Genomic DNA, 26758 nt, shown 5'->3' on the forward strand with positions numbered 1-26758 from the left:
TAAGACAGGGGAAAAAAAATGGAGAAAGAACATGACAAACATAGAAATAAACAAGCAATAATAAACACATTCCTAGAACAGTCTAATTCTCTTTTACTCTTACTCTTTCTAAACTGCTTCCAACGAGGTGTGGCTCTGACATTTGTAGCTGGGTAGAGACACGATGTGTCATAGTCCAAGATGACCTGGTGCTGTCCTCTGGCTGCCTAAAACCTAGAGGGCCTGGCATGCTGATAGGCTCTTGCATCAGTGTAGAAGCCTTTGATGGAATCTGTGGTTTCAAAGTTTGTATTTTTTGACACGGATCCTAATTGGAACTGAAACGGAAATTTCAGCTAACTGATAGGGAAACGGAACCTAAAGCTAAAATAGAAACTTTAGGTTTCTGGGGAAATCAAATAAAAAGGCACTATGCCATTCAAGCTCAGATCCCAGGAAGACTGATGAAGACGGAGGCTGGGTCCAGGAGCTGGGATTAAGCAAATAAACATATCCTGCTGCTGTTCCTGTTTCTTGAAGATAACATTGGTGGATCCATTCAATCAAGACTGTGATGGGCAGAGCTGAAGAGATTCTGCAGATGTGTGCCATTTTGGTAAAGACTATGCCCATGGAACTTGGGCTAGTTGGGTGCTGCTGTCGGCTGGGGATCAGGCTAAATCCTCAAAGAAAAGCAGCTGGAATTCTACCGGCGAAAATTCAGAGTTTTGAAGGACTTTGTGGCTGAAATTACTGCCATACATGCTGAGAGGGCTGCCTGGAACTGAAGGCTGGTTTTCTGAGCTGCATGGCAGCTTCTCTCAGCTGTAGTCAGAGACCTTGGAAGTGCTGCAGGCAGGTCTGGTTGGTGTTTAAAAATGGTGGCAGCACCTATGCTGCCATCAGCTGACACCAGAATTTCCACCTTCCTTCCTGGCAACCCCCTCCATCACTTGATTGGATGGGCTCCATTACTCTGCCTCATTAATTGGCTGACCGCTACATGACTGTGTTCAGCCGGCTGCTTCTGTCCTATGCAATACTGCCCACTTCTGGATCTCCCAACGGGACATGTGCCATCTGAATTACACTCCCCCTCCAAAAAGCAACTTTATAAGAATTTGTTCTTTTTAAAGGTTGTTTGTGATTGCACTGTGATGCTATATCACCTGAAATAATGGATTAAACAATGCAACACATGAAAACAAGTTTTTCTAGTTGTGAAGTTGAATCCAGGAGAACTATAATCAGTTACTCACACAAGCTGCTGCTGTAACATTCCGATAGCAGTCAGTTGCTTAAAAGCCTTCACTGACTTGGGGTGTTTAGGAGCGACAGCATCGATGCCAACCTGTAATCAAAGTTCAGTATTAAGTCAACAGAAGACAGGTTCAAGACATTGAGGGTAGAAAATGAAGCATTAGACCAGTATTATTTAGATGCATTTTTCTATAGAATGAAGCAAAATCTGACTCTCTTCCCACTCTGCTTTTAATCAATACCGGGCTGATTTTCTTCCCCTAATTTTTGTTAGGCAAGGGTATTAAGAGTTTCAGCATGAAGGCGAATAGATGGAGTTAAGATACAAATCAGCCATGATCTAAATGAATGGTCGAATAGACTTGAGGGCTGAATGATATACTCCTTTTCTATGTTACTAGCTTGTGGATGTTTAAATAAATTGCATCACATTGAACTCCAGCTGAGATGGGCTAAGTCGAAGGTAAAACAAAAAACTTTCTTGCTATATATGGCTTAGTTCTACATTAAGCAGCATATTTAGCAACGGTCATAAAAGCATTTCTTTCTATCCTTCTTCACCAAAACGTTGGAACAAAAATTTCACAATGGCTGCATTTTTGTAACCATCATTAGTATGATTAGCAATGGTTAAGTTCTTACCTTTGGAACAGGAGTAGCAGTTTCTCTCAAGTTTCTCTCATGGATGTTAGTATCATCACCAATAAATTTCAGGGTGGATTTGCTTTGGCTCTGAAGTGCTTGACCTTCTTCCAATCCACTTTGATCCTAAATAAATTGATTCAATTGCTAGAACCCAACAGTTTTTTGTTCTAAATTTTTCTTTGTACTGAGAATATGTGCTAATCAAAGTGACAAATGTCATTGATGAAATATATGCAATATGTGAAATGTCAATGGTGCAAAATTCAGATTGGTAGGACCCTTGAGTTGTTGACTGCAGATACAATTTTGTGTTCAAATGGCAAATGCTGCTCTTATGCAAACTTCTGGTGTGAATCAAATGCCAAATGTCATAGAGGTGAGGGTGTTAGCATGTGCACAGTGAATGGCCACAGGAAGTATGAAGAGCAGGCAGGTCATGACTTCGTCAATCAACAATGCTGATTTAATGTCAGCTGTGCAATTTTGGAGATCAACACTCTAGCTAATGCCTTCTCTTAATTTTGCATAGCTGTCCATGCATTCAGTAGCAAGAAGGATTCCCTATTACTGGTGCTATTTAAAGGGATCATTAACTGCTTACACATTAGTTGCTTGTTGATTTTTTGTTAGTTACTTCGAATCTACACTAATTGAAACTTTCTATGGTTGTCTGAAGTTTGCACCATTGTCTGGGAGCAATTGCCATAGTAACCATTACCCTTGAAATACAGCATGACTTGGGAATGAACAGAGGTCATGCAGAGCAGTGCACATTGCTGGAATAGGAGAAAGAGGTGGGGGGGAAGGGCGGGAAGAGGTGGGGGGGAAGGGGGGGAAGAGGAGGAAGAGGTGGGGGGAAGAGGGGGAAGAGGTGGGGGGAAGGGGGGAAGAGGAGGAAGAGGTGGGGGGAAGAGGGGGAAGAGGTGGGGGGAAGAGGGGGAAGAGGTGGGGGGAAGAGGTGGGGGGGAAGAGGGGGAAGAGGTGGGGGGAAAGAGGTGGGGGGGAAGAGGTGGGGGGGAAGAGGAGGAAGAGGTGGGGGGGGAAGAGGTGGGGGGGGAAGAGGTGGGGGGGGAAGAGGTGGGGGGGAAAGAGGTGGGGGGGAAAGAGGTGGGGGGGAAAGAGGTGGGGGGAAAGAGGTGGGGGGGAAAGAGGTGGGGGTTAAGAGGTGGGGGGAAAGAGGTGGGGGGGAAAGAGGTGGGGGGGAAAGAGGTGGGGGGGGAAAGAGGTGGGGGGGAAAGAGGTGGGGGGGAAAGAGGTGGGGGGGAAAGAGGTGGGGGGGAAAGAGGTGGGGGGGAAAGAGGTGGGGGGGAAAGAGGTGGGGGGGAAAGAGGTGGGGGGGGAAGAGGTGGGGGGGGGAAGAAGTGGGGGGGAAGAGGTGGGGGGGGGAAGAGGTGGGGGGGGCAAGAGGTGGGGGGGGAAGAGGTGGGGGGGGGAAGAGGTGGGGGGGGGGAAGAGGTGGGGGGGGAAGAGGTGGGGGGGGAAGAGGTGGGGGGGGGAAAGAGGTGGGGGGGGGAAAGAGGTGGGGGGGGGGGAAAGAGGTGGGGGGGGGAAGAGGTGGGGGGGGAAGAGGTGGGGGGAGAAGAGGTGGGGGGGGGAAGAGGAGGGGGGGGAAGAGGAGGGGGGGAAGAGGTGGGGGGAGAAGAGGTGGGGGGAGAAGAGGTGGGGGGAGAAGAGGTGAGGAGGAAGAGGTGGGGGGGGAAGAGGAGGAAGAGGTGGGGGGAAGAGGAGGAAGAGGTGGTGGGGAAGAGGAGGAAGAGGTGGTGGGGAAGAGGGGGAAGAGGTGGCGGGGAAGAGGGGGAAGAGGTGGGGGGGGAAGAGGAGCAAGAGGTGGGGGGGGAAGAGGAGCAAGAGGTGGGGGGGGAAGAGGAGCAAGAGGTGGGGGGGGAAGAGGAGCAAGAGGTGGGGGGGGAAGAGGAGCAAGAGGTGGGGGGGGAAGAGGAGCAAGAGGTGGGGGGGGAAGAGGAGCAAGAGGTGGGGGGGGAAGAGGAGCAAGAGGTGGGGGGGGAAGAGGAGCAAGAGGTGGGGGGGGAAGAGGAGCAAGAGGTGGGGGGGGGAAGAGGTGGGGGGGGAAGAGGTGGGGGGAGAAGAGGTGGGGGGGGAAGAGGAGGGGGGGAAGAGGAGGGGGGGAAGAGGTGGGGGGAGAAGAGGTGGGGGGAGAAGAGGTGAGGAGGAAGAGGTGGGGGGGAAGAGGAGGAAGAGGTGGGGGGAAGAGGAGGAAGAGGTGGTGGGGAAGAGGAGGAAGAGGTGGTGGGGAAGAGGGGGAAGAGGTGGCGGGGAAGAGGGGGAAGAGGTGGGGGGGAAGAGGGGGAAGAGGTGGGGGGGAAGAGGAGGAAGAGGTGGGGGGGAAGAGGAGGAAGAGGTGGGGGGGGAAGAGGAGGAAGAGGTGGGGGGAAGAGGAAGAAGAGGTGGGGGGAAGAGGAAGAAGAGGTGGGGGGGAAGAGGAGGAAGAGGTGGGGGGGAAGAGGAGGAAGAGGTGGGGGGGGAAGAGGAGGAAGAGGTGGGGGGGGAAGAGGAGGAAGAGGTGGGGGGGGAAGAGGAGGAAGAGGTGGGGGGGAAGAGGAGGAAGAGGTGGGGGGGAAGAGGAGGAAGAGGTGGGGGGGAAGAGGGGGAAGAGGTGGGGGGAAGAGGGGGAAGAGGTGGGGGGGAAGAGGTGGAAGAGATGGGGGGAAGAGGAGGAAGAGGTGGTGGGGAAGAGGGGGAAAAGGAGGAAGAGGTGGTGGGGAAGAGGGGGAAGAGGAGGAAGAGGTGGGGGGGAAGAGGAGGAAGAGGTGGGGGGGAAGAGGAGGAAGAGGTGGGGGGGAAGAGGAGGAAGAGGTGGGGGAGGGGAAGAGGAGGAAGAGGTGGGGGGGGGAAGAGGTGGGGGGGAAGAGGTGGGGGGGAAGAGGTGGGGGGGAAGAGGTGGGGGGGAAGAGGTGGGGGGGAAGAGGTGGGGGGGAAGAGATGGGGGGGGAAGAGGTGGGGGGGGAAGAGGGGGGGGAGAAGAGGTGGGGGGGAGAAGAGGTGGGGGGGGAAGAGGTGGGGGGGGAAGAGGAGGGGGGGGAAGAGGAGCAAGAGGTGGGGGGGGAAGAGGAGGGGGGGAAGAGGAGCAAGAGGTGGGGGGGGAAGAGGAGCAAGAGGGGGGGGGGGAAGAGGAGCAAGAGGTGGGGGGGGGAAGAGGAGCAAGAGGTGGGGGGGGGAAGAGGAGCAAGAGGTGGGGGGGGGGAAGAGGAGCAAGAGGTGGGGGGGGAAGAGGAGCAAGAGGTGGGGGGCAAGAGGAGCAAGAGGTGGGGGGGGAAGAGGAGCAAGAGGTGGGGGGGGAAGAGGAGCAAGAGGTGGGGGGGGGAAGAGGAGCAAGAGGTGGGGGGGGAAGAGGAGCAAGAGGTGGGGGGGGAAGAGGAGCAAGAGGTGGGGGGGGAAGAGGAGCAAGAGGTGGGGGGGGAAGAGGAGCAAGAGGTGGGGGGGGAAGAGGAGCAAGAGGTGGGGGGGGAAGAGGAGCAAGAGGTGGGGGGGGAAGAGGAGCAAGAGGTGGGGGGGGAAGAGGAGCAAGAGGTGGGGGGGGGAAGAGGAGCAAGAGGTGGCGGGGAAGAGGAGGAAGAGGTTGGGGGGGAAGAGGAGCAAGAGGTGGGGGGGGAAGAGGAGCAAGAGGTGGGGGGGGGGAAAGAGGAGGAAGAGGTGGGGGGGGGAAGAGGAGGAAGAGGTGGGGGGAAGAGGAGGAAGAGGTGGGGGGGGGCTCTCAGCAGGAGGCCATGTCTGCCCAATGTGCTCAGGGAGCAATTCTCCTACCTAAACCTCAGTAAAGAACAATGTGTGTGAAGTTTGCACTTCAGTAAGGAGGTCCTCACTGAAATCTGTCACCTGTGACTGCAAACAGGGCAGGGACTGTTTTGCCAATGGCTGTGAACATGACCATGGCCATGAATAACTTTGCATCCAGTTTCTTCCAAAAAGGAGCTGGAGATATTTGCAACATCTCAGGTTGCCTTCCACTGTTGCATGCGGGAGGTCACTGAATTTCATTATTCATCGAGAGTTAGCTACATTTCATTGTCTCTTGCCAGAGAGAAGGAGATGGGGTGAACACACAGCCTTGCAAAGATTCCAGGCTTCCCATAGTACAGCATGCTTGCACATTGCCATTCATTCTGCCCCATACTGCAACCAAAAGACATTCCACTCTATCAACATGCGTGTGACCATAGGCAGCGAACCATACTGCTCAATGCTACCTCGACTACAGCTCCTCACACCCCGCTTCCTGTAAGGACTCCATCCCATTCTCTCAGTTCCTTCGCCTCCGTCGCATCTGTTCCGATGATGCTACCTTCAAAAACAGTTCCTCTGACATGTCCTCCTTCTTCCTTAATCGAGGTTTTCCACCCACGGTCGTTGACAGGGCCCTCAACCGTGTCCGGCCCATCTCCCGCGCATCCACCCTCACGCCTTCTCCTCTCTCCCAGAAACATGATAGGGTCCCCCTTGTCCTCACTTATCACCACACCAGCCTCCGCATTCAAAGGATCATCCTCCGCCATTTCCGCCAACTCCAGCATGATGCCACCACCAAACACACCTTCCCTTCACCCCTCCCTGTCGGCATTCCATAGGGATAGCTCCCTCCGGGAAACCCTGGTGCACTCCTCCATCACCCCCTACTCCTCAACCCCCTCCTATGGCACCACCCCATGCCCACGCAAAAGATGCAACACCTGCCCCTTCACTTCCTCTCTCCTCACCGTCCAAGGACCCAAACACTCCTTTCAAGTGAAGCAGCATTTCACTTGCATTTCCCCCAACTTAGTCTACTGCATTCGTTGCTCCCAATGTGGTCTCCTCTACATTGGAGAGACCAAACGTAAACTGGGCCACCGCTTTGCAGAACACCTGCGGTCTGTCCGCAAGAATGACCCAAACCTCCCTGTCGCTTGCCATTTTAACACTCCACCCTGCTCTCTTGCCCACATGTCTGTCCTTGGCTTGCTGCATTGTTCCAGTGAAGCCCAACGCAAACTGGAGGAACAACACCTCATCTTCCGACTAGGCACTTTACAGCCTTCCGGACTGAATATTGAATTCAACAACTTTAGGTCTTGAGCTCCCTCCTCCATCCCCACCCCCTTTCTGTTTCCCCCTTTCTTTTTTTTCCAATAAATTACATAGATTTTTCTTTTCCCACCTATTTCCATTATTTTTATTTTAAAATCTTTTATGCTCTCCCCACCCCCCACTAGAGCTATACCTTGAGTGCCCTACCATCCATTCTTAATTAGCACATTTGTTTAGATAATATCACCAACTTTAACACCTATGTGTTCTTTTGTTCTATTGTTGTTGACATCTTTTGATGATCTGCTTCTATCACTGTTTGTTTGTCCCTACAACCACACCTCCCCCTCCACTTCTCTCTCTCTCCACCACCCCCCCCCCCCCAACACACCTAAAACCAGCTTATATTTCAACTCTTTCTTGGACTCGAACTCAAGTTCTGTCGAAGGGTCATGAGGACTCGAAACATCAACTCTTTTCTTCTCCGCCGATGCTGCCAGACCTGCTGAGTTTTTCCAGGTAATTCTGTTTTTGTTTTGAATTTCCAGCATCCACAGTTTTTTTGTTTTTATACTGCTCAATGCCCTGTATCATAGCAGTAGTCTTGATGTCTTCTTTCTGCAGCAGTACACTGTGCCAGCTGCATTTGAGCCACCACTGCAAACCAAAAGGGTGACTGCTGGACAGTTCAAGCTACGAGCTGAATATTCCAGTGTGCAACTCATGTCAATGTGGCAATCACCTTGTTAAAGGCAATTGTTAGTTAAACAGGTGATGGGCATTGATTATCCCATCTAAATAGAATAAAAAGATACAACTGGAACACTTTGTGTGGAAGCTACTTGGAAGTCAGTTGCACTGAGGAGTTGTCTTGAAAATAAACCTCCTTGAGCCAAAAGAACAGCCTGGATTAATTCTTCCACTACAACCTCTTATTGTGAGTAACAACCCATGCATACATCCATGTACTCAGCATGCATACAATGAAAGCTGTGCTGCTACACCATGTGATAGAGCAAACCGTTGGCATGCTGAAACAATGCTTCCACTGACCTTACTTAAATCAAAAAACATTCCAATTCATTGGACAACTAAAAAAACAACCACAAATAAGAGTAACTGAATCACTAAACATTCAAGCACAACAATTTGCAGCCAGAATTTCACTAGACAGCAAAAAATCAATCATAAACTAATCTGATCACTCACTCAATTTTTTCAAACTGCTTTTCACTGCCCCATATAACATAACAATCATAATGTTTGTTAACTGTGATTAAAGAACGCCAATCCTGCCCATAAAATTAGTAAAAAAAAATTGAGAATCTGAAACAAAAATAGAAATTGCAGGCAATAATTAACAGTTTGGTCAGGATCTGTGAGAAAGAACAGACAAATTACATTTTCAGGTATAGACTTTTCAATGGAAAGGAGAAAAATTACAGTTGAACAGCATTTAAAAAGGTGCAGAAGAAAGGATTGAGGTGCAATAAACAAATGCATATATCTACAAGAGAGAGAATGGTATGTCCGTAAAGTACTTAAATGAAAAACAAGAAGCAGTTAAGTGACATTAATAAGAGACAATAGGAAGAAGCATAATCAAATAAATTAAAGGCACTTAAGAGATGGAGGAGGGTTGGATTTTCACATCAGAGGCAGGAAATGGAAGTCAGGGTTGTTTCCGGGTTCTGAACCATTCCCCGGGAAGAAATAGAAATGAATCCCGAGTTTCACAGGGCAACCCCTTAATTGATACGGAGGCAGGTTTGGCAGCCAATTAGCGGCCACAGGGAACCGAAATGAAAACAGGCCAACTCAAGCGTGGGTCTGATTTAAATTTACCACAGCAGCCATTTTTGTGGCAGCGAAGAATCACAGTGAACTTTGAGCTGGACTTCTCAATTCAATGATGTCTCAGAAGAACCAGAGAAAACTGATGTAGTCCCTTGTTTTTCAGCTGCTGACATGAATGTGATGCTGGAGGCTGTGACGGAGGGGAGGGTGGTCCTCTTCCTGGACAGCAACAGGAGGCCACCCACACAGACCAAACAGGCCTGGGTAGAAATCACTGTCACCATCAGTGGCAGAAGCGTCATGAGGAGTTGGATCCAGTGCAGAAAAGGATTTAATTACTTCATACGCCCTGCAAAGTGAGTGCTACCATCAACCCTCAGGATATGTCTCTGGGTATTCACCTTCCAGCAGCCACACCAGCTGAGGAGCAGAGCACATGCTGCTTCTGAACATGCATGGGGTGCGTGCCAAGGCACTTACTCACCCCTCAGAATAGCACTGAGTCATAGTGCTACTGGAGGACCTGCTAGCACCGAAACATGCCCCTCCAATGAATTGGAGCAGATGTCACTGGCAGTACGATAGCAATGCTCCCTTTTGTCCTTGCAGGAGAAACAAGCACATAATGACCAAAGAAGGGTCCTAAGAGGAGATGATCATCATCGTAGTGGCGGATAAAGTAATGGAAACTGCAAGGATCATGGACCAGGAGCAAGACTTCCCTCACAAAATCAGCACTCAGGGTGGAAATGGTTATCAGAGGACAATTTGCATATCATGGGGGTGCACTGCATTCCACCTGTCCAATAGCAGGCTGAATAATGAGTTGCATTGGGAAGACTCAGCACTCAAAGGCTACCTGTTATGATCTCTTCTTTTGTCTCCACAGGTGCAAGCGTCCAACTCACAAGACCTTCTCTCCATCACCGGCCCAAGATGACCACCAAGGAACTGAAGGAGCAATGAAGCACTATCACACCTCACAATGCACCATCACTGGTACTCTCACCTCAATGGGTCCTCACTGGTGTTTAGATAGGGTGACACTGGGTGAGGTTACCAGAGTGCAGGAGGCAGCTGTGGTCAGTTCTCCTTGAAGGCGGGTGGACAGACACAGCCCTGGTCAGGTGGGCTCAGAAGCAGGGCTCACGATTCACTGGAAAGAAGGCTTTACCTATTTCAGCAGCAGATGTCCCCCCACATATTGGACTCCTCTGAGGCAGTGCGGGATCAAGAGCAGAGAATGGTGAAGTAAATCCAGCTCACGTACACCATAATGGGTAAGGCCTATGAGCACATGAGCTCCTCCATCAAGAGACTGGACAACCTCATGGGGAACTATAAGTGGTAGCATTTGGAGTTCATGTAGGAAATGTGCACTGATGTCCATAGAATGCATGCCACACTGCATTGTCTGGACTGGTCACTGGCACCAAATTATTGGTGGGGATGCCAGTTGTATCCCAGCTGGTGCTCCCCTCCAGCCATCCAGAGTGCCTGCCAAAGGTTGAGAATTTCAGGAGGTTCTGTCATTATCCTTGGCCTCCTTGGCATCTCTGACAGTGAGATGTTTGTGCAGCAGGGCCATGAATGAGGCTGGTCCAGCAACGATACAGGTGCAGCAGCCTTTGGAGAAATCCCCAAGGGATTTAAGAGGATGACCACCACATGCATCTCAGCTACAAGGTGACATTAGTGAATACGTTGCCTCCACCTCCTCCAATGCCACAGGGTTCTGTAGAAATGATCGAGTGTGGACATCAACACGTCAAGTACTGAGTGACCAATGGGATGTCCTCCTGCTGTAACTGTGCACTGTTTTCCTTTTTGAATCTATGTAAATAATGATACTTGAAGACACACTTGTGTGACTCTTTTTATTAATGGTGGAACAAGAAGTGGTATGAGGTGGTGAAAGAGATCAAGGGTTCCGCAATGATGACAGCAAAAGCTCCACGCAGATGTGCATCCTTCATTATCGGTAATAGTTTACATGTTCCAGGCTGCATCTTCAATGGAAGTGTTAGCACAGGGACCTCAGTATGAGTTCCATACCATGCCCTTCCATCCTGGATTAGAAAGGCTCCACTGATATGTTCCTGAAATAAATTATCCCCAACATTCATGGCATCCTTGTGAGATCTTTACACCTTGCGCCATGCCCGGCCACCTCTCTGTGCAGCTGGAACACCTCATTGTTCTGCATCCTCCCCCTCAAACGCCTCCACCTCTTCTTCTCCCATGTCCTGTTGCTCTTCTTCCTCTGATGATCTGTGCCCTTCCAGGGCCTCCACATCCTCAAGGTCCATACCTCTCTGGAGGGTGATGATAATGATACTTGAAGACACACTTGTGTGACTCTTTTTATTAATGGTGGAACAAGAAGTGGTATGAGGTGGTGAAAGAGATCAAGGGTTCCGCAATGATGACAGCAAAAGCTCCACGCAGATGTGCATCCTTCATTATCGGTAATAGTTTACATGTTTATCATTATTATGGAGAGCACAACATTTCATCACAATGAGCAAGACCCTTGCACACATATTACAGGGCACCACCTGACCAGTCCAGACACCAGAAAATCATCTTCAGAAGATGATTTGCTCAATGGTTGTTCTAGTGAACAGGTGGCTTTGACTATATCGCCTCTGTGACTCTGTTTGGGATTAGTAACCATCTCTTCAAGGGATAACCCCTGGATCCAGCCACAATCTTAGGGGGTTAGAGTGAAGAGCTGCAACAACCTGGATTGGCAGAGGATAAAAGAGTCAAGGCAGCAGCCAGGAAAAGAGTGCACATGGAGGAAGCTCTTGTTATGGCTGTAGACCAGTTGGACAATATGGGAACAGAAGTGCTTCCTGTTGATGAATCTGAGTGGGACATTGCTGGGTGCCTCAATGGCCATATGGATGCGACTGATGCTGCCCTGCACCCAGAGAATTCAGCAATGGTTGCAAAACCCACTGTCCTCTGTGCCTGCAAGGGTGGGTCTGTTACGAAATGAATGTATTGTCCAGCCCCGGCAAACAGGGTATCAGTGACCTACGAGATGCAGTGGTGCGCTACCATTTGCTAGATGCCACCAAGCTCTGCTACTGATCCTTGGAAGGAACAGAACTGAAAGTTCAAGACCTCTGACTTTGATGGCTACTGGTAAGGCATGGCACCAGTGTTGTGAAGTGCAAAGTTTTTGAAAAAGTCACAGATCTCTGGGACCAGCTCCTGTGGCACTGGTTTTTTGTCATCTCCGGGTAGTCTATCTTCACATGTAAATGCTGAGGGTATGGCCTTCATGTCCTTCCTGCCCCCCTAATGCCTGGGTGTCCAGGCTTCCTGCAGAGGGTGTGGCACAGGGCCCAAAGTAAGAGAGTTGCGCTCCTATTGCCAGTTGCAGCCTCCTTTGTGGTAAGCTGGTTACCCAATTGTCCTTGGCACCCTTTCCCACCCCCATCCCGGTCTTATGTTCCCTACACTGCCCAATTGCTTACTGCTTACTCTCCCCGCCACCTTGGTGGCGCCAAAGGCATCAGTTTACCAAAGGCCAAGTCTCCCTGTTCACCATTCCTCCTTTTTTGGCACTGGGGTAATTCCCTGGGGCAGCCATGACTGGCTTCTCAATGAGTACCCGCCTCCCTTCACCTGGTTTTCCCCAGACAGCGTGTGCAGCCAGTGTGACTATAAGAATCTCAACATCCCCCCATTAACAAGCCTTTAATGAGCTCCTCAACCATCTTTTTTGGCCTTAACCTGGGATTGGGCAGGATTGCAATCCTGCCTACCCCCACCTTGGTGAGCATATTTGGCAATGGTATTTTTGGGCCCTGTCTCGTGGGGTCCAAATATTCATCCCAGAGAAAATAGTGAAAAGAAAATAAATTTGAAATGGAAACAGGAAAAGCTGGCAATTTGGTATAGAACCAGCAGCCTACAATAAGAAGAAAAGCTAGGCCAATACCAAGAGAGCAGATTGCCCCATCAGCATGATGACCAAACTAAGGATCACCATCCCAATGCTAACTTTTCTTTCTCCACCTCAAAGCAGTGATTCACCCATGCCACAATGCGAGATCCCCTAATGAAAAGAAAGGTTAGATCTGAAAACATGCAAGTCAAATGGGGGGGGGGGGGGGGTGCAAAGTGCCTAATAAGATTTTAAGAGCTTACATTGAGCTTCACTGGAAAAAAGTAGAAGACCAGACAGAGATCAGAGTGGAGTGGGATACGGAACTTAAGGGATAAAGAACTTGGGTACATTTGAGATGGATGCCGATGTTTGGTAACATGACCCCAGATGCCAGCAAAAACAAAGCAGCAATAAAGCAGCATAGTAACATTTAGTAAGTTTGCTTATGCAGTGGGCATGTGAGGAAGAACTTTCATGTATGGTGAGTGGTAACAACCTTAAACTCACTGCCCATGACGGTGGTGGAAGTGGAAACAGTCAATGATTTCAAAAGGATATTGGATGGGCACCTAAAGGAAATAAATTTGCAGGGCTATGATAATCTGGGGAGGGTGCAGTGGGGGTGGAAATGGGACTGGCTAGATTGCTCCACGGAGTGTCGTCATGGATTCAATAGACCAAATGGCCTATTTCTGTGCTGTACATTACTCTAATTCTCTATTATAGATCAACAAAATACATCATGTAAATATGAAAATTTATGCTAAAATACTTTGTAAAAATATTACTTTATGTACTCATGTCGGCTTCCCTGATGACAGAAGACTCAGTGAAGCCCCTTTCTCCTTCACCACCCCATGCAAACATTGTATTCAACCCCTCTCCCACCACACACACACACACACGCCATTCTTTCCAACCCCTCTCCCTCCCAACCCATTCTCACTCAGCAGCCCCTCTTCTGGACCTGCTTTGTTCCCACTCACTCAGTGGTCCCTCTTCCCAACTACCTTTCCTCCACTCACTCACATGGCAGCCCCTTTTCCCAATCCCCAAATCCCACACCTTCACTCAATCGTCTGCCTCTTTTCTCCAACCCCTTCACCAACTCACTCTTACTCAGCAGCCCTTTTTCACAGCACCCTCCCCCAATCACTCGGCAGCCCCTCTTTCCAACACTTTGCCAAACCCACTCACTCACTTGGCAGCCCCTCTTCTAAATCCCCACCCACACTAATTCACTCAGCAGCCCCTCATCCCAACCCCCCACCTCCCACTCACACTCATTTGGCAGCCTAGCCTTTCAGTCTTACAGCAACACAGACCTGCCCTGGGGCCCCACAGGACCCTTCATGGCCAGGCCACCATGACTCAAAACCAGCACCGATTCACTACAACCAGCTAAGACTCAGGCTCTGCCGCTCCGTCCTAACCCACCCACCCAAACAATCTCTGCTATCTACCAAATCCTGCAGCTCCACTGATCGTCCAGAAGCAGAGCATGCCCTCCCAGTGGGATGAGTGACAACCGCTGGGTCCGGACTGGTGCAAGGCCGAGTGGTGGCAGTTGGGTTTCAGGTCCAGACACGAGCTGTGATCGGACTTCCCATTCTGGAGTTCACAGATTGCACCCTGGACAGCCTGGACGTCAGAGACAACTATGCACAAACAACTATGGAGAGGCGGAGGTCGGAAAGTCATTTCCTTGGGTGAATTTAATATTTACGAAGTCGGAATTCTGTCAAACGGCAGAAATTTCTTATCTCTAGTTGGATAAAAGCTTGGCTTGAACTAGCACTAAATGTGGAACTGCTTAATAAGAAATAATGAAATAAGTAATACATTGTGGGACATATAACTGATACATGGTACTGTTGTTAGTTTTAACATTGTCAGATTCCTTTAACTGTACTTTCTTCTGCTGCACTGTTCATGTAGGTGCAGTAGACACTGTTGGGGTCACTGTTGTGATGTGGAGAGAGTATTCTGTAGTGCCAAACAGGGCATCCCATTGCTCGTTCACCACAGGCTATGGAATATCCACCTTGCTAGCCATTAAACAGCAGGATAGGGGTAGTGCTAGTCTTTCATTCGCCCTGAGGCTCCACATTCTGCTTTCATTATTTACCCCATATCACTCCTGTACAACTTTTGGGAATTAAGGGATGTGGGAATTGGTGAGAAAGTGGAGTCGAGGTCAAATATCAGCCATGATCTTATTGAATGGTGCAACAGGCTTGAAGGGTCATTTGGCCTAATGCTGCTCATATTTCTTATGTTCTTAAAACTTGGAATTTGTATGAACCATTTTGTATGTTTTAAAAAAGCCTCCAATATTTTCATTTTTAATTTTGAACAGGCATTCTTAAAAGAACCTTCTTCATGATGCTCCCTACACTATGCTCAAGCCATGTATGGTCTGTTTGGTAGCGAGATCTATACTTGTGCTACAACCTTTGATTGCAACAAGATTTGAAATCGTTCATTTTGGTAGGAAGAATAAAAAAGAAGCATATTATCTAAGTGGTGAGGGGTTGCAGAGCTCTGAGATTCAGAGTGATCTGGGTGTTCTGGTGCACAAATCACAAAAGGTTAGTATGCAGATACAGGTAATTAGGAAAGCTAATTGAATGTTACCATTTGTTGTGAGGGGAATTGAATACAAAAGTAGGGAGGTTATGCTTCAGTTGTATAGTGCATTGGTGAGACCACATCTGGAGTATTCTGTCCTTATTTAAAGAAAGATGAAATGCAGGTTTACTAGTCCAATACCAGGAATGGGCAGGTTGTCTTATGAGGAAAGGCTGGACAGGTTAGGCTTGTATCCGCTGGAATTTAAGAGAGTAAGTGGTGACTTAGTTGAAACCTTTAAGATCCTGAGGGGTCTTGTGAGGGTGGATGTGGAGAGGATGTTTCCTCTTGTGGGAGAATCTAGAACTAGGGGGTTACTGTTTAAAAATAAGGAGTCATTCATTTAAGACAGAGATAAGGAGAATTTTTTTCTCTCAGAGCATTGAAAGTCTTTGGAACTCTCTTCCTCTAAAGGCGGTGGAAGCAGAGTCTTTGAATATTTTTAAGGCAGAGGTAGATTCTTGATTAACAAGGGGGTGAAAGGTTATCGGGGGTTGACAGGAATGTGGGGTTGAGGTTACATTCTGATCAACCATGATCTTATTAAACGGCAGAGCAGGCTCGAAGGGCCGAGTGGCCTACTCCTGGCTCCTACTTCATATGTTCATATGTACTTGCATCTTAAGCACAACTTGTAAAGCTACATATATTTTAGTTGTGATCTGCTGTATCTTTCAGTATTCGTAAGATGCTTGCTGTTGTCAGTGGTGCAGGAAGCTTCAAAATATTGTGGTACAATTTTATTTATTTAAAAAAAATCTTCCTTGGAACAGTCACTAACTTCAAAAGTTTTTTCTTCCTTTCTTCCTAATGCAGCCAGACTTGGAAACAAAGTTGGAATGTGCTAAGAAAGAGCAACCCACGAAGCCAACAAAGAAGCTAGCAGATGCATTTACTCAGTTTTAGTTGTCCCACTGGATTGATGAATAATTCTGTTTTAGTTTTATTCTGATGTGTAGGGAAAAATAAACAATGCATTTGTTCTCTGTTCATTTAAGTCTTAAAATGTATGAATGGTTGATGATTTCTCAACTTTTCAACCAAACCACAATAATACAATTCTAATAAAAGCACTTGTGTAACATTATCACATCAGTCAGAGATATCACAAAGATATTATATACTCTGTGTGAAATAGACATTACCTCAATCTTGGCATGTCTTTCCATTCCCTCCACTTATTATGGTCATAAAAGCTATTAAGATTTAAGACAAATACGAACTTACTCTGGTCTCAGTATCATCCATGGTGCTCAATCTCTGTAATATATGAAGGGGAAGGAAGGAGGAGTGAGAATAATCTCATTAGTTGTTACAGTATAAAAAACAAAAGCATTACAGAAAAAACAAATAATAATTAGTAACATTCCTCAGTGTATTCATTCAAGTTGGCAGCAGGGTATGAAAGAAGGAATTTTCTCTGTTCAGCAAGTTTCTTGCAACCTGCTTCAAAAATAATTGCATTATACATACAAACATACTCATTAAGAGCAGGAGTAGCCCATTTGGCCCCTCGAACCTCCTCTGCCATTGGGTAAGAACATGGCTGATCTGATTGTGGCCTTAACTCTACTTTCCTGCCTACCCCCTAAACCCTTTGACTCCCTTGTCAGTCAAGAATTTATCTATCTCAGCCTTAGAAAAATTAAATGATCCACCCTCCACTGTTCTCTGGGGAAGAGAATTTCACAGACTAACCACCCTCAGGAGAGAAAAAAATTATCCTAATCTCCATTTTAAATGGGAGACCCATTATTTTTAAACTCTAGTCTCCCCCATAAGGGGAAAAACCCTCTCAATAGCCAGTCTATTAAGTCCCCTCAGAATCTTATATGTTTCCGTAAGATCACCTTTGATTCTTCTAAACTCCAATGGATAAAGGCCCAACCTACCCAACCTTTCTTCATGATATAATCCCTTCATCCAAGGAATCAGTCAAGTGAACCTTCAGTGAACTGATTCCAATGCAATTATATCCTTTCTTAAGTAAGAAGACCAAAACTGTACACAATACTCCAAATGTGGTCTCACCAATGACCTGCACAACTGTCGTAAAATGTCCCTACTTTTACATTCCATTCCTTTTGCAATAAACGACAACATTCATTTGGCTGCCTAATCACATACAGTATCGGCATACTAACTTTTTGTGATTCATGTGCCAGGACACCCAGACCCCTCTGTACCACAGAGTTTTGCAACCTCTCTCCATTTAAATAATATACTATTTTTCCATTCTTCCTGCCAAAGTGGACAAGTTCACATTTTCCTACATTATACTCCATCTGCCAAATTTTTGCCCACTCACTTCTTCCTCCTTCAGGTACTGTGCCCTTAGGGTTGGTGACCATGGACTTCCATTGGTTTGGTCCATGATTATATTTAGCAAAGAACTCCAGTGGTTTGCTGTTGCCCTCTGCAGTGTGGCTGACCAGGAAACTCTTCCACTCTAACCACCTGCCATCAGGCATATCGAAAGGACTAACAGGCTGACAATCAACCCGTTTGGCCACATTATGAATGCACCTTTCATAGTCTTGAAGTAGGACTTGAACCCGGAACTTCTAGCCCAGAGGTAGGGATGCTACCACTACGCCACAAGACTCTTCTTCACGCTAACCTATCTAAATCCCCTTGCAGAAACCTTACGTATGCTTCACAACTTAATTTTCCATCTATCTTTGTGTCATCAGCAAATTTAGGAACAACACATTCAATCCCTTTGACACTCCATTAGTTACAGCTTTTCAACCCAAAAATGACCCATTTATTTCCATTCTCTGCTTCCTGTTAGCTAACCAATCCTCTATCCATGCTAATATGTTACCCCGACTCCATGAGCTCTTATATTGTGTTTGAAGTGGCACCTCACCAAATACCTTTTGGAAATCCAAGGACACCACATCTACAGGTTCCCCTTTATTTCACATTGCTTTTACTTCCTCAAAGTACATTATTAAATTAGTTAAACGAAAGGAATGCACAACACCTAGGTGCATTATAACTGTAATGACTGTCTCCTTTGCAATATCTAGATGACATCCTGAGATATATATGATGAGTTTGCTATCCACAGTGCCTTTTCAGTTTTAGTCTGACTTAAGGACATAAGAAATAAGACCAGGAATAAATCATACCACTCCTTGAACTATCAGCTATTCAATATGATCATGACTGAACTTTTACATCAACTCCACTTTCCCATGCAATCCCATATTCCTTGATTTCTTTAGTGCTCAAAATTTATTGACTTCAGTCTTAAATATACTCATCGAATAAGCATCCACAGCGTTTTGGGGTACAGAATTCCAAAAATTTGCAACCCCCTTGAGGGAAAAAATTTCTCCTTATTGCAATCCTAAATGCACTTCCCCACCTTATCCCTGAGATTATGACTCCTAGTCCTAGATGATCTAGCCAGGAAAAACTACTTCTTCTCTACTCTGTTCAGATACCTAAGAATGTTATACATTTCAATGAGATCATCTCTTTTTCTTCCAAACTCCAGAGAATATAGGGCCATTCTGCTGACTTTCTCAAAATAGACAGCACTCCCATTTAAGGAATCAGTCTGATGAACAATTGTTGCACCCTCTCTAAGGAAAGTATGTCCTTCCTTAGGTAAGGAGACCAAAATGGTATTAGTACTCCATCTGCAGACTCACCAAAGCCTTATATAATTGCGACAGGACTTAATTTTATATTCCAACCCCTTAGGAATAAAGGCTAACATACAATTTGCCTTCTTAATTGCTTTCTGTACCTATTTGTTCCTGTTAATTGTGTACAAGGACCCCCAAATACCCACGAATACCAATAATTACTGATCTGTCACCTTTTTAAAAAAATCTGCTTTACATTCTTCCTATCAAAATGAATAATTTCACACTTCCCCACTTTATCTTCCATCTGTCACCTTCTTGCCAATCACTTATCCAATCTCTATCCTCTTGCAGGCTCTTTATTGCTTCATCACAGATTACTTCCCCACCTAGCTTTGTATCGTCAGCAAACTCTCATTTAAGTCTTTGGTAGAGGAGGCTAAGTTTTATAACCCCCAAAAGCAGGGACTGTGACATGGAAATAGCTCCCTCCTGTTGCTTCCGCTGCAAGGAGGATGCTATCTTCATGTTGCCTATTAATTAATATTATTGCCACGTGCAACCAGGGCTAACTTGCAGTTGAGTGGCTGCATGCTTCAGCAGGAGGATCTAAATTGTGAGAGGTTAGCACCACTTAAAGCTAGCTTGCACTACTTAAGGCCAGTCTCTTAAAGAGGAGATGCATTGTGGCTAGAGCAGGTGCTGGAAATCATGTGGAACCCATTCTGACCCTACCTAATAACTTACTATTTCCTATTCTGGTGCTATCTCTCCCAGAATTCTGTGTACCTTGGTATTCCTCTCTGATATTTCCTACTGGTTCCCACAATCCTATAAAGTTAGTATAAACATTCCCAATTGTACTAGCAAACATCCTGTAAAGAACTCAGTCCCAGCTCAATTCAGGTGCAATACATCCAGCCAGTACAGGTTCCATCTCCCTGGAGCCGGTGCCAATGTCCCAAGAATCTAAAGCCTTCCCTCCTGCACAATCTTTCCAGCCACACATCCTCCTATTTTTATGCTCACTTGTGCGTGGTGCTGGGAGTAATCTGAAGATTACTACTTTTGCTAGTTTCCTATCTAGCTCCATAAATTCTAACTGCAGGACCACATCCTTCTATCTATGTCCTTAATACCAACGTAGACCACCGTAGACTGCTGGCTGTTCACTCTCCCACTTCTCAGGGTGCTCTGCAACCATTCAGTAACATCCTTGATCCTGGCACCAGTGAAGCAACACGCCATCCTGGGTTCATGTCTGAGGCCACAGAAACACTCTCCTTGAGTCCTCCCTCCTTCTTGTTATTTAAAGCCTTATCTATTGCCCAAGCATTTAATTAGCCAGGACATTGATCCCAACCTAGTTTAAGTGGAATCCATCCAAACGAAACAGCCTCCTCTTGGTCTGATACTGGTGCCAGTGCCCATGAATTGAAATCTTGCCTCCCATAACATTCTTTCAGCAATGAATGTTTGTCCCTATGGCAATTTGCACATGGCACTGGTATTCATCCAGAGGTTAGTATCTTTGATATTATGCTTTTAAATTTTTACCTTGGCTCCTCAAAATCCCTCAGTACATCATTACTGATTTTACCTATATTATTGGTTCCCATGTGGGCCACGACAATTAGATTCTCCCACTCCAAGTTCTTTTCCAGTCCCAAAGAGATGTTGTTAACACTGGCAGTAGAAGGCGACACAACCTCCAAGATTTAAAAACAGGAGCTTTCTAAAAAAATTATATGGAGAAAAGCTTTCCTCTTAAGCTGGCTTTTGAAGGTTCAAAGCATTATCATTGGGTTAAAGGGAAGGCAATAGCAGCCACCTGAATTTGCCATCTATAACTTCGGTAGCTTGGCCAGACCATACCAGAAATCCCAGGTTTGAGTTAGCTGATTTCATCTGGGCTGGTAGTAGAGGTAACACAAATGATACAGAGTTTCTCTCCACAACCCAATTGGAAAGCAGTCTATGGGACCTGAGGCTGTGCTTACCCCATTGTTTATTCCTGGCTTTTCAATAATACTAATCAGAAAATCTTGAATGATGGCAATTAAGACTGGCTACTCCATACTCCAACGCGTATTATCAACTTCAAGACAGTAGGAGAAAAGCAAAGGGGGAAAGAGTTGAACAAAAAACCTTGTTTTCATTCTGATCCACCAAATCACTTCCTTTGGAAAGTGTCGTGGACATCAGCAAGTACAAGATCAAACTCACTAATATGTCACTGTCCCCACTGCACTTCCCCAATCTTTACTAAAATTTGCTGACACTCATGGATAAAGTTTACAAATTTGCACTACTGCTTTGAGGAGTTTAACAATATAATTCCATATTGACATATTGATAAACCTTAGAACTTAGGGAATTCTCTTGGTACACATCTCACTTAACTATATACTATCTCAAAATAAGCAGAATAGCATTCCTCTGACTGCAAAACAAAAACAGAATTAGTTGATAAAACTCAGCAGGTCTGGCAGCATCGGCGGAGAAGAAAAGAGTTGACGTTTCGAGTCCTCATGACCCTTCGACAGAACTAGGTGAATCCCAGGAAGGGTTAAAATATAAGCTGGTTTAAGGTGGTGGTGGTGGTGGTGGTGGGGGGTGGGGGGTGGGGGGGGGGCGTTGGGTGGGGGGATAGAAGTGGAGGGGGGTGGTGTGGTTGTAGGCAAAAGCTGTGATAGAAGCAGATCATCAAAAGATGTCACAGACGGCAGAACAAAAGAACATATAGGTGTCAAAGTTGGTGATATTATCTAAACGAATGTGCTAATTAAGAATGGATGGTAGGGCACTCAAGGTATAGCTCTAGTGGGGGTGGGGGAGCATAAAAGATTTAAAAATATTTTAAAATAATGGAAATAGGTGGGAAAAGAAAAATCTATATAATTTATTGGAAAAAACAAAAGGAAGGGGGAAACAGAAAGGGGTGGGGATGGAGGAGGGAGGTCAAGACCTAAAGTTGCTGAATTCAATATTCAGTCCAGAAGGCTGTAAAGTGCCTAGTCGGAAGATGAGGTGCTGTTCCTCCAGTTTGCGTTGGGCTTCACTGGAACAATGCAGCAAGCCAAGGACAGACATGTGGGCAAGACAGCAAGGTGGAGTGTTGAAATGGCAAGCGACAGGAAGGTTTGGGTCATTCTTGCGGACAGACTGCAGGTGTTCTGCAAAGCGGTCGCCCAGTTTACGTTTGGTCTCTCCAATGTAAAGGAGACCGCATTGGGAGCAACGAATGCAGTAGACTAAGTTGGGAGAAATGCAAGTGAAATGTTGCTTCACTTGAAAGGAGTGTTTGGGCCCTTGGACGGTGAGGAGAGAGGAAGTGAAGGGGCAGGTGTTACATCTTTTGTGTGGGCATGGGGTGGTGCCATAGGTGGGGGTTGGGGAGTAGGGGGTGATGGAGGAGTGGACCAGGGTGTCCCGGAGGGAATGATCCCTACGGAATGCCGACAGTGGGGGTGAAGGGAAGATGTGTTTGGTAGTGGCATCATGCTGGAGTTGGCGGAAATGGCAGAGGCTGATCCGTTGAATGCGGAGGCTGGTGGGGCGATAAGTGAGGACAAGGGGGACCCTATCATGTTTCTGGGAGGGAGGAGAAGGCGTGAGGGTGGATGCGCGGGAGATGGGCCGGACACGGTTGAGGGCCCTGTCAACGACCGTGGGCGGTAAACCTCGGTTAAGGAAGAAGGAGGACATGTCAGAGGAACTGTTTTTGAAGGTGGCATCATCGGAACAGATGCGACGGAGGCGAAGGAACTGAGAGAATGGGATGGAGTCCTTACAGGAAGCGGGGTGTGAGGAGCTGTAGTCAAGGTAGCTGTGTCCTCTACATTGGAGAGACCAAACGTAAATTGGGCGACCGCTTTGCAGAACACCTGCGGTCTGTCCGCAAGAATGACCCAAACCTCCCTGCCACTTGCCATTTTAACACTCCACCATGCTCTCTTGCCCACATGTCTGTCCTTAGCTTGCTGCATTGTTCCAGTGAAGCCCAACGCAAACTGGAGGAACAGCACCTCATTTTCCGACAAGCACTTTACAGCCTTCCGGACTGAATATTGAATTCAACAACTTTAGGTCTTGACCTCCCTCCTCCATCCCCACCGCACCCCACCCCCCCCACCCCCCTCTGTTTCTTCCCCCTTCCTTTTGTTTTTTTCCAGTGAATTATATAGATTTTTCTTTTTCCCTCCTATTTCCATTATTTTTAAATATTTTTAAATCTTTTATGCTCCCCCACCCCAACTAGAGCTATACCTTGAGTGCCCTACCATCCATTCTTAATTAGCACATTCGTTTAGATAATATCACCAACTTCGACACCTATGTGGTCTTTTGTTCTGCCGTCTGTGACATCTTTTGATGATCTGCTTCTATCACAGCTTTTGCCTACAACCACACCACCCCCCTCCACTTCCCCCCGCCCACCCCCCACCACCTTAAACCAGCTTATATTTCAACCCTTCCTGGGATTCACCTAGTTCTGTCGAAGGGTCATGAGGACTCGAAACGTCAACTCTTTTCTTCTCCGCCGATGCTGCCAGACCTGCTGAGTTTTTCCAGCTAATTCTGTTTTTGTTTTGGATTTCCAGCATCCGCAGTTTTTTGTTTTTATTTTTTTTATCCTCTGACTGCAATTGTGTTGTTCAGCAAAAGGTGGTTTATTTCAGCACTCCAGTATTACTGCTCTTTTGTAATAAATTTAGAGCTAATAAGTGGTTGGTGATATATCTTTTCTACTAAAACAGTCATTCATCCTTAAGAAAAAGCACACATTGCTTGACTTTACCTGGAAAGATTCAGTGGTCATAGCCCCAACAGCACTTTCTTTTTCTCCTGGCAATAGCACAGATAGTTCAGAATCAGTCGCCCCTAGTATTTCGGTGGCTGAGCCCTGCAGTGTGAAGGAGAAATGGGGAGGAATAACAACATAGCAATCTATTTACAGTTATATTTAAAAAAATTATGCAGCATGGTACAACACAAAAACAGCAATTGATAGCATTTCTTAGACATAGAGTGTATATAAATTCAAACTTGACAGCCAGTGCATGAAGAAAGAATTTCCCCTGTGCAGAAAGTGATAGATAAATATCTATTTTTTTCCTTCATTTTCTAGTTTTAACCAAAAATAGACAAGAATCCACTTCTCTACTCAAGTTAGCAAAGGAAAATACACCTATATGCTAATACAGAAATTGGAGGAGAAGTGCAGTCATGTGTATGTTAAAGTGAAAACTGCTGTCTGCTTTGCAACATCAAGATGACCACAATACCAAATATACTAGATTATAAACATTTAGTTGTGTGTGTGTGTCAAAGATTGCTAAAGGTGAAGAAAGTCTTGCAGTTATATAGTACTTTTCATGACTTCAGGATATTCCAAAGCACTCTACAGGTTGAATTTTTAAGTAAGGCCCTATGGGACAGAATAGTATATTCATTTAATAACAGTGTCTTTTCACATCAGTGAGCAAAATCTAGATCAAAATTATTGCACAAAAGTTGTCCCATTGCCACCTGTAATGTAAATAAGTGTTTGGGGTGGATTCAACTCAGTTCTGAATCTAAAGTAAAAAAATTACAATTTACCATCATTTAAGGAAATCAGAAAGAACATTTAGCATAGGAAACAAAATATCACAATAGTGGGATTAAGCACTGTGCTTTTATAGAAGTTTGAATTATTTTTTGATAGAGATTCCTCAGTTCATAACACACAATTCTGAGTGAAGATATTGCAAATTCAAGACCCAACTTAAGCTTTCAGCATATGCTTTAGGGTAAAACTACAGTACTGTACTGAGAAAATGCTGCATTCATTGATGTGTTACCTTTCAGGTGAGACATCAAATATGAAAACAGCGGAGTCCTGCTCATAGGAACAGGAGCATGAGGAAGAGGAGGAGGAGATAAATTGAGACTTGCATGGGAAGATGCCAGAGGAAGGGCAATAAGTAATCAAAATGGTGGGAGAATGAATCAAAGCGTTACGTAGGGAATGGTCCCTTTGGGATTGTAAGTTATGGGCAGAATTTTAGGCTTGACGTGCAGAGGACAGGCCCCTCACGTCAGCGTGTAAAATGACGCATGGTGACGTCAGGCGAGTGTCCTGACGTCACCACGAAATTTCGCTGGGAGAGCACGCGATTAAGTTTGACGCACGCTCGCCATTAATTAACGGGCTAGTTAAGGCCCTTAAATCACCAATCGACGGCGATTTTTATGCACCCATGCGATCTTCGGGTCGGCGCACTGGGCAGGTGGGTAAGAGACTTTTTAATGAAACACATCCACGGACGGGATAAGAGGGCTCAGTGGAGTCGTCAATTTGGTCTGTAAAGTATTTATTACAGAAAGTTTTTTAAACATGCCTGTGTGATCTGTAGCAGTTGAGAACGAATTCCAGCAGCTTTCTGTGTAACTTGAACCTTCAGGTAAACATTCTGCAGTCAGTAATCTCTATCGGGTCTACAGCTTTCCGGAGCCCTCCCTTTAGTCTGGGTGTGGGTTCTGACATCTCCACTGGAAGCAGCTCCGGAGAGGAGGAAGGAAGGGCTAGAAAAAGGAGGAGGCCAGAAGTGCACGATCGGCCTCCAGGGCAGCCACCACTGGGAGTATTGGCTCAGACACAAGGGGTGCAGGGCTAAGAGGTAGTCCAAGGTGGAAGGGGCCACAGAAGCTGCCACTATCCTGCTGCCAGGGTATGCAGGCAGCGAAGCAGCTACCTCAATATGACTGAGGTGCAGTGCAGAAGGAGGAACTGACTGTCAAGAAAGACAGTCAACTACATCTAAGACAAAAACAGTATTACCTGGAAAAACTCAGGAGGTCTGGCAGCATCGGCGGAGAAGAAAAGAGTTGACATTTCAAGTCCTCATGACCCCTCAACAGAACTAGGTGAATGCAAGGAGAGGGGTGAAATATAAGCTGGTTTAAGGTGGGGGGGGTTTGGGTGGGGGGAGAGAAGTGAAGGGGGTTGGTGTGGTTGTAGGGACAAGCAAGCAGTGATAGAAGCAGATCATCAAAAGATGTCACAGACAAAAGAACAAAAGAACACAGAGGTGTTGAAGTTGGTGATATTGTCTAAACGAATGTGCTAATTAAGAATGGATGGTAGGGCACTCAAGGTATAGCTCTAGTGGGGGTGGGGGGAGCATAAATGATTTAAAAATAATGGAAATAGGTGGGAAAAGAAAAATCTATATAAATTATTGGAAAAAACAAAAGGAAGGGGGAAGAAACAGAAAGGGGGTGGGGATGGAGGAGGGAGTTCAAGATCTAAAGTTGTTGAATTCAATACTCAGTCCGGAAGGCTATAAAGTGCCTAGTCAGAAGATGAGGTGTTGTTCCGCCAGTTTGCATTGGGCTTCACTGGAACAATGCAGCAAGCCAAGGACAGACATGAGGGCGAGAGAGCAGGGTGGAGTGTTAAAATGGCAAGCGACAGGGAGGTTTGGGTCATTCTTGCGGACAGACCGCAGGTGTTCTGCAAAGCAGTCGCTCAGTTTACGTTTGGTCTCTCCAGTGTAGAGGAAACCACATTGGGAGCAACAAATACAGTAGGCTAAGTTGGGGGAAATGCAAGTGAAATGCTGCTTCACTTGAAAGGAGTGTTTGGGTCCTTGGACGGTGAGGAGAGAGGAAGTGAAGGGGCAGGTGTTACATCTTTTGCGTGGGCATGGGGAGGTGCCATAGGTGGGGGTTTAGGAGTAGGGGGTGATGGAGGAGTGGACCAGGATGGCCCGGAGGGAACGATCCCTACGGAATGCTGACAGTGGGGGTGAAGGGAAGATGTGTTTGGTGGTGGCATCATGTTGGAGTTGGCAGAAATGGCAGTGGATGATCCTTTGAATGCGAAGACTGGTGGGGTGATAGTGAGGACAAGGGGGACCCTATCATGTTT

At 46.6% G+C, this 26758-nt stretch overlaps 1 protein-coding gene across 3 annotated transcripts in view; it reads right to left on the reverse strand.

The window, feature by feature from the left end:
- The window catches only part of axdnd1 (axonemal dynein light chain domain containing 1), a 227355-nt gene that overhangs the window by 4396 nt on the left and 196201 nt on the right, over window positions 1–26758 (reverse strand). For all 3 annotated transcript variants that reach the window (XM_041207768.1, XM_041207767.1, XM_041207769.1), the window contains 4 exons: window positions 23642–23746; window positions 16466–16498; window positions 1882–2007; window positions 1239–1330 (listed from right to left, as the gene is read on the reverse strand). In XM_041207768.1, the coding sequence (XP_041063702.1) occupies window positions 1239–1330; window positions 1882–2007; window positions 16466–16498; window positions 23642–23746 (356 nt within the window). The remainder of the gene's footprint in view (window positions 1–1238; window positions 1331–1881; window positions 2008–16465; window positions 16499–23641; window positions 23747–26758) is intronic.

Source organism: Carcharodon carcharias, chromosome 16 (genome assembly GCF_017639515.1).
Source record: "Carcharodon carcharias isolate sCarCar2 chromosome 16, sCarCar2.pri, whole genome shotgun sequence".
Lineage (NCBI taxonomy): Eukaryota > Metazoa > Chordata > Chondrichthyes > Lamniformes > Lamnidae > Carcharodon > Carcharodon carcharias.